The sequence below is a fragment of the Sebastes umbrosus genome, chromosome 20 (genome assembly GCF_015220745.1).
Source record: "Sebastes umbrosus isolate fSebUmb1 chromosome 20, fSebUmb1.pri, whole genome shotgun sequence".
In the NCBI taxonomy this organism is placed as follows: Eukaryota; Metazoa; Chordata; class Actinopteri; order Perciformes; family Sebastidae; genus Sebastes; species Sebastes umbrosus.
In genome coordinates, this window is record NC_051288.1 from 25,596,440 (window position 1) to 25,609,498 (window position 13,059).

At 40.6% G+C, this 13,059-nt stretch overlaps 1 protein-coding gene across 1 annotated transcript; it reads right to left on the reverse strand.

The window, feature by feature from the left end:
• Nucleotides 1–947: 947 nt before the first annotated feature.
• gpr142 (G protein-coupled receptor 142) lies at nucleotides 948–12,689 on the reverse strand. Its single transcript, XM_037754210.1, has 3 exons — nucleotides 12,496–12,689; nucleotides 5,218–5,360; nucleotides 948–2,794 (listed from the first exon to the last, which is right to left on the reverse strand). The coding sequence occupies exons 2-3, from the start codon at nucleotides 5,342–5,344 to the stop codon at nucleotides 1,836–1,838; spliced, it is 1,086 nt and encodes a 361-aa protein (XP_037610138.1). The 5' UTR covers nucleotides 5,345–5,360; nucleotides 12,496–12,689; the 3' UTR covers nucleotides 948–1,835.
• Nucleotides 12,690–13,059: the final 370 nt, after the last annotated feature.

A 13,059-nucleotide genomic window follows, 5' to 3' on the forward strand; every position in this document is an offset into this window, starting at 1 on the left:
TTTAAAGGCTCCATCCAGTTGTATTTCATGAAAAATAAACAGACGGCCTCGGCAACTGGGTTTTTTGTGCCTGGGAGTGCGCTGCAGTGACAGAGTGCGATTTTCCTTTGCTCGATTGGCGATGCTCAGCAGGGCGGAGTGACTTTTGGGCCTTCAGCATCTTTACACTAGTGCAGAAATAGCAGCCAGTTCTCCCTCGTTGCTGCTTCCAGAGTGGATATCGTAGCAGGGTCATTAAAAAATGAAAGATTGAAGAAAACTGAATGCTTGTTAGGGATGTTAATAATTAACCAACATGAAGAATTTGAACCGATTAAATGGTTAAAATAAATATTAAAGATTAAATAAAAAGATGAGCAAAACTCAGAGGAGCAGCTCGCCACTTAAAGGAGAGTAGCTGGTTAACAGCCCACCTTAGGAGAGTCTGAGCCGGTGTTGTGGCCATGCAGGATTAACCACCTTCACTTTAATCAGCATGCGGCTGGCAAGACACAGGAGCTTGGCTCGGGTCTTGAGGAGTTGTAGCATTTATTTACTGACAAATAAACTGTACATACACACACGGTCTGTCGGACACTCGCTAACAGTACACCGTCGTCACCAAGCCAACAGGGAGAGCGCGGGTCGTTGATCCCAACTTTCGTAGTGGCCAAAAAGATTTTTTCCCATAGACTTACATTGGGAAAGATATGTCTGTAACTCAGCGGATCATTTTGTTTTAGGTGGATCAACTCCCCAGTACGAACACTCTAATAGTCTTTATTTAAAGCATAAGGTCCTAAAAGTTGTAAAATGCACTAATAGCCGAATCCAGAGTTATTTCCCTTCCTCTGTTCATGTGAATGAGACCCAGACCGAGGCTGGAGCGAGGGCTGGGAGGCGGAGTTAAAGGAAACGCTACTGCGCCTGCTCCATGGGCCCAATGGATGAGGAAGATCGCCGGAAGATCCGGACACTTTTCCAGTCGGAAGTCGAGCCATTTAGGCTTCATGCTCTGCTGAGCAACTCTCATAGGACTGAACGGGGCCCCGCCTCCAACGCTGTATCCAGTTATTTTTATACATCCGTGGTCGTCACACACACGCTCTGTCTTCCGACCTGACACTCACTAACGTTACGATGAACAACTGAATGATGTGGTGGAGACTTACTGGGACAATTCACTCAGCATCATGGCTGCTACAGTAACTCTCCCAGTCTGGTGAACTGGGGACTCAGTCGTCTGTTGTGCTCAGACGCTGCAGGTGGTGATAAATGATGATTTAGCGTGTTTGTGCATTGGCTAATCGTTGCAGCTGGGCGGCTTGTTAGGCACTAAAACTACAGCACCGCTGCATGAAACGCACTAATCTTGTCGGTTAATAATCGGTTAACGAGGGTCGGCTAACTTAGCATCTCTACTTGACATGATAAAAGTGTGACTGGGTGGATGAATGGATCACACTCTGTATGCACATATTCATTTTTCTCTTCTGAGTCCTAATCATGGATCTAAATTAACGACAGAGAAAACAAACTTCTTCTTTCTCAAAACAATATAAAAATATGTTTCTCACATTGCTACCATGTATGGAAAAGAAACAAACCTATTATTCTGTCAAATTCTTCTGAAGAAAAATAAATAAGCTGTCGTCTTATCTGATTTAAATGGACAAACAGCTCCCGGTGACATATTATAAATATGTGAGTTCATCTGAGGCCCGTTGAGAAAGCTCCAGGGCTGACTGGCAGCTGTCCACATCGTAGCTGGAATGCAGTGTGCGTCTCCGGGGTCAGAAGTGCTCGGGGACCGTGGGATGATGGGTGGTTTGGATTAAGGAGGAGGGGTCACGGGGTCACGAGGGCTTTCTGGTCCTGCGAGGTGACAAGGGGGTGGAGTCCCGCGGCGAGCGCTTGTTGTTCCCACTGTACAGAGAGGAGATGGAGGCGTTGATGGGGGCCTGCGGGTGAGGCAGAGTGCGGCGAGGATACAGCGGGCCCCCCCTGAGCAGCAGGACGTCCCGCACGGCGCCGCGGAAAGGCTTACTGACGAAGCAGTAGAGGAAGAAGTTGACGGCCGTGTTGAGCATGGCCAGCATGTTGGACAGGTCGTAGGCCAGGTGGACTCGCCAGTCTCGGTGGACTGAGGACACGTAGAGGTGGTACATGACCACCACAGTCCTGGGAGCCCACAGCACAGAGAACACGGACGTGATGGCTAGCAGCATCGCCGTGGTTTTCCCAAGTCGCCGAGGAGGCGCAGACTTGGGCCCGCGCTCCTCCTGGCAGCACTGCTGCCTCTGCCTCACCCTCAGCGTGTGGATTATCAAAGAGTTCAGCACTAAGAAGATGCTGCAGGGCAGGAAGTAGATGATGGTTACATGCGTCCATATGAGGACGGTGTCCAGGGCCGTGGGCGGGTGGCTGTTCCTCCACATGTCCGACCACCAGAAGAAGGGCACGCCCGATACGAGGGACAACGCCAGGACCGCCGCGATGATCTTCCTGGCCCGGGCCGGGTAGCTGATCTGGCGGTGGAGGAGGGGGTGGCACAGCGCCACATAGCGGTCCACGGTGAGGGGCACAGTGGACCAGATGGAGGCGTGGTTGGCGGCGAACTCGGCAGCACTGACGGAGTGCAGCAGGAGCGCCGGGACGTCTCGGTGAAAAACCGCCGTCTCCAGCAGGAAGCCGACAAAGATGATGAAGAGCTGGGAGAGAATGTCTGAGCCCGTCACCGCCAGAAGGTAGTAGTACAGAGCTTTCTTGGTGCGGCACGCCAGTCTGGACAACGCCACGGCGGTGAGGATGTTCACTGACAGAAACAAACAAAGAGAGACAGAAAGAAATAAGAAGAAGTAGAAAATTAGCAACATGTAAAACTGAATGAAACGTTACGTTTTTAACACAAACAAAAAGGCTTCTTTAGGTTTAGGCAATAAAACTAACACTTCTTTAAGTTTAAGTAACAAAACTACTACTTCTTTACGTTTAGGCAAAAATAAAACACAGTTAAGTTTAGGTAAAAACATTGTTTTTTGGGTTGAAATAACTACGAACACAAAGACAACTACACATTTTTGGTTTCACACAGGATGCAAACTCCGGTCTCCTGGGTGAAAACCCTGTGTTTTGTTAAATATATATATATATAATAAGTGCAAAAATAAATGAATAAATAAAAATAAATGCAAAAATTAATAAATACATTTAAAAATTAATAAAAAATAAATACATAAATAAATAAAAGGGAACATTAAACAGAAGAGTAAATAAATACGGGAAATAATACAAAGATAAATAAATAAAGAAGCAAATTAAAACAGAAATTTTAATTTATGTCACATTTTATCAATTAATTAATGGCTACATTTATTTTTATATTTTTGCTAAATTTAATGACATTTATTTATTTATTTATTTATTTATTTATTTTGGCAGGTTCTGTCCCCCATACGTTTGGCTACAGTAGGCAGAAATCCTACCTTGTATTTGTAGGGGAAAATGCATTCAGCAGTATAAGTTACAAACCATTGATTTTATCTGTCTTTTTTACAGTATCTACAATCTGTTTTTTTACATCTCGTCAACAGCAGGATATTTTCACTGTAACATCTGTAACATCAGGCACACAGCTGTTGACTTCTGGCCTTCCTATTTATTTTCCTTTGGGTAGAATCATGTGATGCATCTGAATGCTCTGGTGACACGTCTGCTAGTTTTGAACACCACTCTGTCTAAATCCCTGCTGGATCAATACCAAATCACCGCCATCGACGTGTAGACGAAGCACAGTGATGAGAAGAACGTCGAGGTGAACGCTGTCCATCAAAGTGACAGTTATTTCCACTTTGTGAGTTATTGAGGTGATAAATGCAGATAGATTCTAAAGACAGCTGGCTGGAGGGATCAATGGATGGATAAATACTAATAGACTAAAACAAACTGATTATTAGATGATTAGATAATTATAACCTGTGAAAAGAGCCATCAGCGTTTGGTCCTGTGCTTCAGCAGTGTTACTGGTCCATTACAGCGCTTTAATGTACCTCTAACTCACTTGTGTATTGATTTCTTCTGTCCTCTCCAGTTTCCACTTCTGTTATAAATAGATATCAATGCAAACTGACTGTGATTCAGTGCAAATGCAACTAATAAAATCATGTAGCGCATCAGTTAATATTCTGACGTTCACCTAAATTACTAATTAATATATTGTACTCAAGTGTGGGATATTTTTTCTGGTTAGAGATATTGTTGTTGAGTTTTTCACATAAATTGTTTTATTGAGCTTCACCAAATTCAGTTCACCTCTATTGTACAGGAGCATGGAGGACAGAACCTGCCAAAATAATAATAATAAATAAATAAATAAATAAATAAAATAATATTAAGAATAAATGTAGCTATTAATTATTAATCAAATGTGAGATAAACTGATATGTCTGTTTTAATTTACTTATTTACCTTTGTATAAAGTATTTTTAATTTTTTCCTTTTTTTTAATTTTTGCATTTATATTTTATATATTTTTGCACTTATTTTATATTAATTTTTTAAATGTAAGTATTTATTCATTTATTTATTTATGTATGCATAATTTTCCCTTTGCATTTCACCCCTTACTTGTTTCTCCAAACTTATTTATTTCTATTATTTCTGTTCTGTTATTTATTTATTTTATTATTTTTTTCAATGAATGCATTTATTTTTGCATTTATTTGTTTTTGTTTTTTTTTTTATCTATTTTTGCATTTATTTATTTATATTTGTTTTTAAATGTATGTATTTATGCATTTTTTAATTCTTTTTTTTCTGCATGATTTTCCCTTTGCATTTCACCCCTTATTTATTCCCCCAAAGTTATTTATGTCTGTATTATTTTCTTTATACATTTCTTTATGCATTTCTGCCTCATTATGCAAATTAGGGGGCAAATTATGTCACATTTTATCAATTAATTAATGGCTACATTTATTTTGAATATTATTTTTGCTACATTTAATGATATTTATTAATTTTGAGTTTATGAATTTTGAGTCATTTATGTATTAATTTATTTATTTTTTATTTTGTCAGATTCCATCCTCCATAAGCAGAAGTCCTAGTCTTGGAAATCTCTAAACTTTGGCACATTAAACCAAAACTATCTGTAGGGGTAGAGACCACTAGGTAGGAGAGATTTGGGTGAATCAACCGTGCGCACAGTTCTCCCTACAGGACGTCATGACGGTGTACCTGGTACTCCCACACAGAGCAGAATACTGTAGTAGATGACAGGGATGAAGCCTAGGACACATTTGGACATCTGCAGCTCCTCAGGCTCCTGTTGGCCGGACGCTGTCACATTGGGCCGGTCGGTCATAACCTTGGTGCTTCCCCTGGGAAAAAAGGTAGAGACAGAGAAATGTTTCTAAGACTCTGAGTCAGTGTTTTAATTATAGATTATTATGCAATAATAATTATATATACACATTTGCATAAAGCAGCATATTTGTCCACTCCCATGTTGATAAGAGTATTAAATACTTGACAAATCTCCCTTTAAGGTACATTTTGAACAGATAAAAAATGTGCGATTAATAGCGATTAACTATTTTAATCGATTGACAGCCGTAGTCAAAACCTTTGCAGATGATGAGCCGCTTTATGTTGCTGCATGTTGTATTTCAATATGAGTGAGGTGAGCCTTGTTTGTTTTACAGAGCTGTTTTTCAGAGATAAACTGTGGCTTGGACTCAAGTCAGTCAATTAAACTGCAGGTCCACAACAACAGATGGGCTGCCAGCGCTGACCCCGTCACCCTCCACCCTCCTCTCAGTCATTATCATCTTGTCTGCCCATCTAACCTTTTCACCTGGGATCCATCCATCCTGTTTTTCTCTGTCTGCCTACTCTCCTAATTTACTTCACTCATCCATGAGGCCGTATTTGGGCCGTGTTATCTCTCAAGCTTTCAGTGACAAACCATTTGTGGATGCTTAACCAACATAAACATCATTGTGGAGCCATCGTCACCCAATCTGTGAATCTGGCCTCGTGATGAGAGCTTCTGACAGTTGGTCATATTTAATCACCGCGATTGTAAAGGTTATTTATGTGCCAAAACCCTGCAAGTGCCTCATACGACTAGAGCATTTTATGACTCATAGCAGGAATGTGATCATAAAATTGAGAAATGTCTCCCTGCTTGGCTGCTTTAATTCACCTTAGCACAATAAACTAGCAGAACAACATGGATCGAAAAGCAATCCTCGAGATCAATGGTGTAATTCAGTTTGAGGTTGTGTAGACAGGGGAGAGGTCAGTATGATAGAAACTACATCATGTCTTTCTTTAAACAGAACTGAAATCATATTCTGAAAACTGTGGAGGACAGAACCTGCCAAAATCAAAAAATAAATGAATAAATATCTTTGCATTAATTCCCTTATTTATTTACTCATTTGTTTATTTTTACCTTTTATTTATTTATGTATTTTTATTTTTTTAATCATTAAATATATTTATTTATTTTTGCACATTTTTTTTGACAGCCCCCTGACTTGCAAAATGAGGCAGAAATGCATAAAGAAATGTATAAAGAAAAGAATACAGAAATAAATAAGCGGTGAAATGCAAAGGGAGAATCATGCAGAAATAAATAATAAATAATGCATAAACATATAAATAAATATGAACATTTAAAAATAAATATAAAATAAATAATAATTGCAAAAATATATAAAATATAAATTAAAAAAAATATGAATTTAAAATTATTAATAATAAATACATAAATAGATAAATAAATAAAAGGGAAAATGAAACATAAAAGTGAATAAATAAGGGAATTAATACAAAGATAAATAAAGAAGCAAATTAAAACAGAAATATCAATTTATGTCACATTTTATCAATTAATTACTGGCTACATTTATTTATATCATTATTTTTGCTACATTTAATGACATTTATTTATTCATTTATTTATCTATTTATTGAATTATTGATTTATGTTTTATTTTGGCAGGTTCCGTCCTCCATAGAAAACGGTGTGCGCTATACTTTTGTTTTGTGAATGATGGAGCAGTTAAGTGAGATCAGGAAGGATGATGCATTGTGGTCGTCTCATGTTGGAGTTGGCAGACAGGAGGGGGAGGTTTCATCTAACAACTTCTATAATTGGCTCATTGATTGACGTCACCAGTCGAAGGCACCTGAAGGTCTTCACTGTTGGTAAAAGATGTGAAATGCCTGGTCTTCAGATCAGCGGTCAAGGGACCCCTTTAGAAAATGGCCATGCCAGTTTTTCCTCGCCAAGATTTAGTGTAAGTTTGGAGCGTTATTTAACCTCCTTCAGGACAAGTTAGTCTGACATGGTTGGTACCAATGGATTCATTAGATTTTATAGTTTCATATGATACCAGTATCTTCACTCTAGCTGAGACGCTAACATCTGTCCTTTCCATCCTTTCTGTGAATTAATCTGTTGATCTGGAGTATTTTTGTTGTATTAAGAAGTCTTTATCACACTACTCTCCATGCTCCCAGCGGTTTTGGCTCAAAGACGTAAATCCAGGCCATAAAAATGACACCTCTTTAGACTCTGGAAGAAATGTGAGCTCAGAGTTTGCAGCATGATGTGAATCAACAGGGTTTTGTTTTCTTAACTCAAATGCATTTAGGTTGCTTTGTTTGTCGATGAAACGTTCTCATATTTCACTCTTTGTTATGTAACGGCGTCCCACGTGCTGAGATAGGATGACTTATTCAGTATTAATAGGAGCTCAGCTCCCAGAGGAGGTGTAGTGTGTATGTAGATATACTGTACATTCATGTTTGACCTCCGAGAGGAACAATGTTTTATACAGTATTCTACCGTTCTTCTTTAGTCCAACACATTACCTCCCCTCACCAAACAGACGTTTATTCAATGTGCTATTAGTATACTTCTTTTAAACTTTAAAATAAGAGAGTATACTTTCAGTTTCAACTTAAAAAAAGTATACTTGGCTTATACTTGTACTTAATCGTTTGATCAAGATATACTTAAGAAAAGTATTTACAAGTATACTTGCAGTATAAAAAACTAGTAGTTTACTGAGAGTATACTTTAAAGTGTACTTTCATAAACTATAAAGTGGGCTACCAGTATAAAACGAGTAAACTCAGTACAATACTTACTTTTAAAGTATACTTTTATAACTAAAAAGTGGGCCTATTTAGTCCCATCAAGTATTGAAGTAGTACACTAGTATAAAACTGGTAAACTATCTGTATACTTATAGTATTGTTGCAGTACAAAATAAGAAGATAGTTAAGTACTCAAAGTTTACTTAAAAGTATATTTTTATAAACTAAAAAGTGGGCCAATTTAGTCCCAAGAAGTATTAAAGCAGTATGCTTATAAGTATACTACTAGTACATTGATATTAGTATACTTACTACATAAAGTATACATGGGAAATATATACTTGAACTTTACTGAAGTATACTTCATAACACAAACTTGAAGTATTATACTTTTTGGTAAGGGTAGGCCTGCTGTGTGGAGGTTTGGGGAAATACATACAAAACAATCACAAATCCAATTGTTATGCTTCAGAAGAGAGCTGTGAGAATATAAAACTGCACAATTAAAGGGACTGCACAATTAAATCTTTGCGGGTCGGTGTCCCATGTGCGCTCGCGTGTGGCTACGCTGTTCAGATTCAGACTCCAACACAAACTACACGGAAGCACCCAAACCGCAAAGTTGTATCTAGTGAAGCCCGTCTGTTAAACAGTGTTGGCCGCGGTCGGAGGATGCGGGGGAGACCGTAGCTTTGGTCTCCAGGACCGGAGTCTCTGCTGTACTCTGCTCCTCTGCTCCTCTGCCTGCTTGCCTTCACTCACACACCACGCTCCTTCTCGCTCTTTCGCTCCACCTCTCACGTGCATGCGCGCTCACTCCACACTGCAGAAGAGTTAGTTTAGCTCTGAGAATATCTAGTGAATGTACAGTGGACGTTTGTGCAGAAATAACTGCTGCAGCTCCTCCAGACCAACAGAGGTTTCCCGTGTCTTGTGAAGTGATGGGGCTCTGCAGAGAGAAACGTTATCGTCTCCGACCAAAACTCCGGTGTCTCCCCTGTTCCCTCCGGCCACGGTCGGGAGGCTGAGGCAGGAAAAGCCAACACTAGAGAGACCTTCGTCTGGTTAGCTAACATTACTGCCAAGCAGCTGAAATATAGAGTGATCTTGTGCTTTCAGCTGACGTGTGTCGCCTCACTGTTTTGACCGATGCTCGTTCTATAGAGAGCGATGTAGAGCGAGCATAAGCGCGAGCAACAGGACGCTGACTTTCGTTGACTTAACGGCCACAGGTGTCGCTGTTAACAAGACATTTCTGATTCTTACAAACAGTCCCTTTAATTTGTAAAGTCAAAAATAAGTCGCTTCCAGACTGGATCCAAAAGTATGAAAATATACAAAAATATGTTGTTGAAAGTCGTGCTGAGCGTAACGAGAAAAAAAAAGTAAATTTGTGTCTATGTACACTAATAAAAATATTAAATTTCGTGACTATTTCACAAACTGCTGTGAGACTGTGTTGGTTCTTACTTCTGCAGAAAGTGAATAAGCTGCAAGGATAAAAAAAAAAAGGGAAATCAATATAAAAGCACAGTCTGAAGCGAACTAAAATGACCTTCGAACAGCACTGCTGCATACATTAGTTCTAGAAACAGAGTAAATGGCTCCTGCAACGGGTGACAGCGCTGCCTCTGTCAGACACCCGATCTCCTCTCCAGCCTCATCTCAGAGAGATGAGCGTTATGAATGAGAAGGTTGTGAGGTCGCCAGCGAAACACGGCTCAAGGGAGCAGTGATTACGCTGACCGATCAATATCCCTGCAGCCACTTCTTTAATTCTGCAAGTGCAAATGAAATCTTGGAAGCTTGCAGAGCTCTCGTGTCTCCTCTACTTACTCTTCATCACACTTTATTTCTCAGGGAAGTTTCAGACTAATCATCGTGTCCGGTCCCTCGGGTGCTACAGACTCGAGGTGAGAATGGATTTCTTCTCACTTCAGAGGTGTTTGATTTAAGACTCTTGCCATCCTCGTGCACAGGGGAAATGAGGTATATTGACGTGACAACGGGCTGATCATACAGCATCCTCTGAGGAATCTCCCACTAAATAAACCTACGCTGAGCGACCAGTCTGTGAAGATCGGAGGCATGTTTCTGATTAAGACTCTTCCCAGGGTCGAGATGCAGCTGTGGGGGGGGCTGTAGGACGTGGCCCTGCAGGGGGGCTCAGTGCCCAGGAAGCTGAGCTGAACTTGATCTATGCTCCACTGAGTCCTCTTAATAATTCATCAACAGACTGTGCACCTGAAACAACAGCGCTGGGAGATAAAGCGTTCTGCCAGCATAACTGTGCAGCCAACATATCACTGTTTCACGAGGTGGATGCTTCTTGGAGTTTATCATGAAAGTGAGATCAGGTTTTTTATCTCGGAGGCTGGAGGAACGGTGTGTAGCATTTAGTGCTTTCATTAGCTAATGAGACGTTTATATCTACATAGAGAGCGGGTCCTCGTCACGGAGCCGGCCGCCATGTTTCTACAGTAGCCCAGAACGGACAAACCAAACTCTGGCTCTAGATCAGTGATCTCATGAGAGAAACAAGCAACCAGATCTATAGAAACAATCCCACAAGAAGCAACTCTCCCCCCAAAAACAAACCCAAAATAAGCGACCTTTCTTACCACAATATGAGAGAGAGAGAGAGAGGCGGCCACTTCATCACTTCATATATATGTATGAATTTATTTTGGATTGCATTTTTGCATCCATGTTTAGCTTGTAACTTTACATATTTCTTGTCAACTAAACTTAAAGAAGTTGAACATTTAGTTTAGTTTTTGCATTTTATTTTATTTTTGTTTTTTTTTGCAAATCGACATCGGCATGATGTGCCCGTATATCACACTTAAAAAAACAGCAAACTGCCTTTGAATCGTCCCCCAACTTGAGGGCGAATCCAATCTTTAAGTTCCACTCTCTTTTTCCCAGTCCTTGTTGGGAGAGGCGGAGGGATCTGGGTTGTGTACGGATCCTGCAACAGGACAAACTAGACCCGTATAGAGGAGAGAGAGACAGGAGCCCAAATAAGCAAGTACACTTTAGAAACAAGGCCAAAAAAAACGCAACCCGCAACTACCAATACTTGTGAGCGACTTTCCAGGAAAACAATCCCAAAGTCGCTTATAATAAGTAAACTCTGGTCTAGATAGGGACATTAGCGTTTTCATGTTTTCACGTCGGCCAACGTAGTTCATGCTTCATGTTTGGCACCTGGGAGAAGTTTCCGTTGTTTGCCATCTGCAACCTGACCGCTAGATACCACCAGGACGTGGCTCCTTTTGATGGAAAGTCGATGGCTGACAGTAAAACACTAGTATATATCTCCTTTATTTTATCAGGTAAAAACTCATTGACCTTTAGTGTCACTTTCTCTATCCTTTAGAGTGGACTTAAACTCCCCCGTACAGTAGTAACCAGCTCTGACAGTTTCCGGTCCTTCTGTACATTATTCCAGCGTATTTAAAAGCTTCTGTTCCAACCTTTGGGACCAACATCTGTAGAACATTGTGAGAGCGCAGGCTATATTGATTTTGGTACAGTATGTACACAGATACGAAGGAACCAGTCCAAGGGGCGATTTATATATAAGAGCCAACCAATGTGAAAGTCTGCAGACATACAGAGATGCAGCAGCATACAGATTACCACAGCCAGTAATAAAGCACAATGGTAACCAGTATCCAGCTTCTTTAGGCGCTGGTCAGGTGAACTCATACAGAGCAGATCACCGTAATCCAATAAATGTAAAATAAAGAAATCAAATGTTTCCTCACCTGGAGGAAGAAACAGGATTTGTTTCTAAAGAAGAAACCCCAGTTTAAGTTTCAGCTTGGAAACCAGGTTTTCAATGTGTGATTTGAAGGACAAGTTCTGATCAGTAATGATACCTAAATACTTAAATGTTGGGACCATTTCAATATCAAACCCCTTGAGCAGAATCTGGCCTCAGAGAGACTTCCTCATATTGCAGATGGTGACGTTCAAAGTTCATCCATGAGACCAAAATCCTGACCTGTGATCAGCGTTGTTAGGGAGACGAAACCCAGAAGAGCATTTTGGCAGGCTACCATGAAGACAAATGTCTCTTTCTTAGGGGGTGAAATAAGAAAACACTTCATGTATATTTTGTTAACATAAAAGATGAGTTCAAGATGATGTGAATTATGAAACAATTGGAAGTGAGACAGTCCAGACTCACTCCTTGCTTCCCTAAATAACTTTTATAATAAGACTGTACCTTGCACCAACATCTGATGTCGATGATGCATAACAGCGCTGATTGCACAAGAAACAGAAACATTTCATCCTTTTACAACAGAGCAGCTGAGACACTCACTCATAAACAGAGTTCTTTCTCTTCAGGCTTTGTTTTTCCCTTGTATGGTCAGTGTGCAGTCTTACCTTCACATCCAGTTCTCACAGCGACTCTCCACCTGGTTTACAGCCGGTCCTCTGCTCTGTCGGTCCCCCCCAGATGCTCCTACAGAGTCCCCGACATCGCTGCTGGACACCCACTGAGGAGATGTGGAGGAGGACAGTGAAGGGGAGGAAGAGGAGGAGGAGGAGGAGGAGAAGTGGAGTCCAGGCAGCCGGTTCATCACTGCAGCGAGTGAGCAGAGCGAGAGGGGAGAAATGAGGCAGAGGGGAGTGACAGTGTGGGGAGGGGAGAGAGGGAGGGATGGATCTGAGGATGGAAAGAGGTGAATGAGGGAGGAAAGAAATAGAAAGCGAGTGAAGAGAGGAATACAGGAAAAAACTGAAGGAAAGCTATAATGAGGTGAGAAAAGAGACAACATAAATATACACAAAATCTAAAATCCATACTATACTGTATACACTAACTAGGGCTGTCAAAGTTAAAGCAATAATAACGACAGATTAGTTTTAACGCCACTAATTTCTTTTAAGTTAACTTCTTTCTCAGTTTTAAAGCTAGAGTGAAGATCCTGACGTAGCTAGCTTGTC

Coding starts and splice junctions, on each gene's coding strand:
- gpr142 (XM_037754210.1), bottom strand. CDS start 5,344: ATGACCGACCGGCCCAATGTGACAGCGTCCGGCCAACAGGAGCCTGAG. Junction 2,795..5,217: donor GCTCTGTGTGGGAGTACCAG/GTACACCGTCAT, acceptor TGTTTCTGTCAG/TGAACATCCTCACCGCCGTG.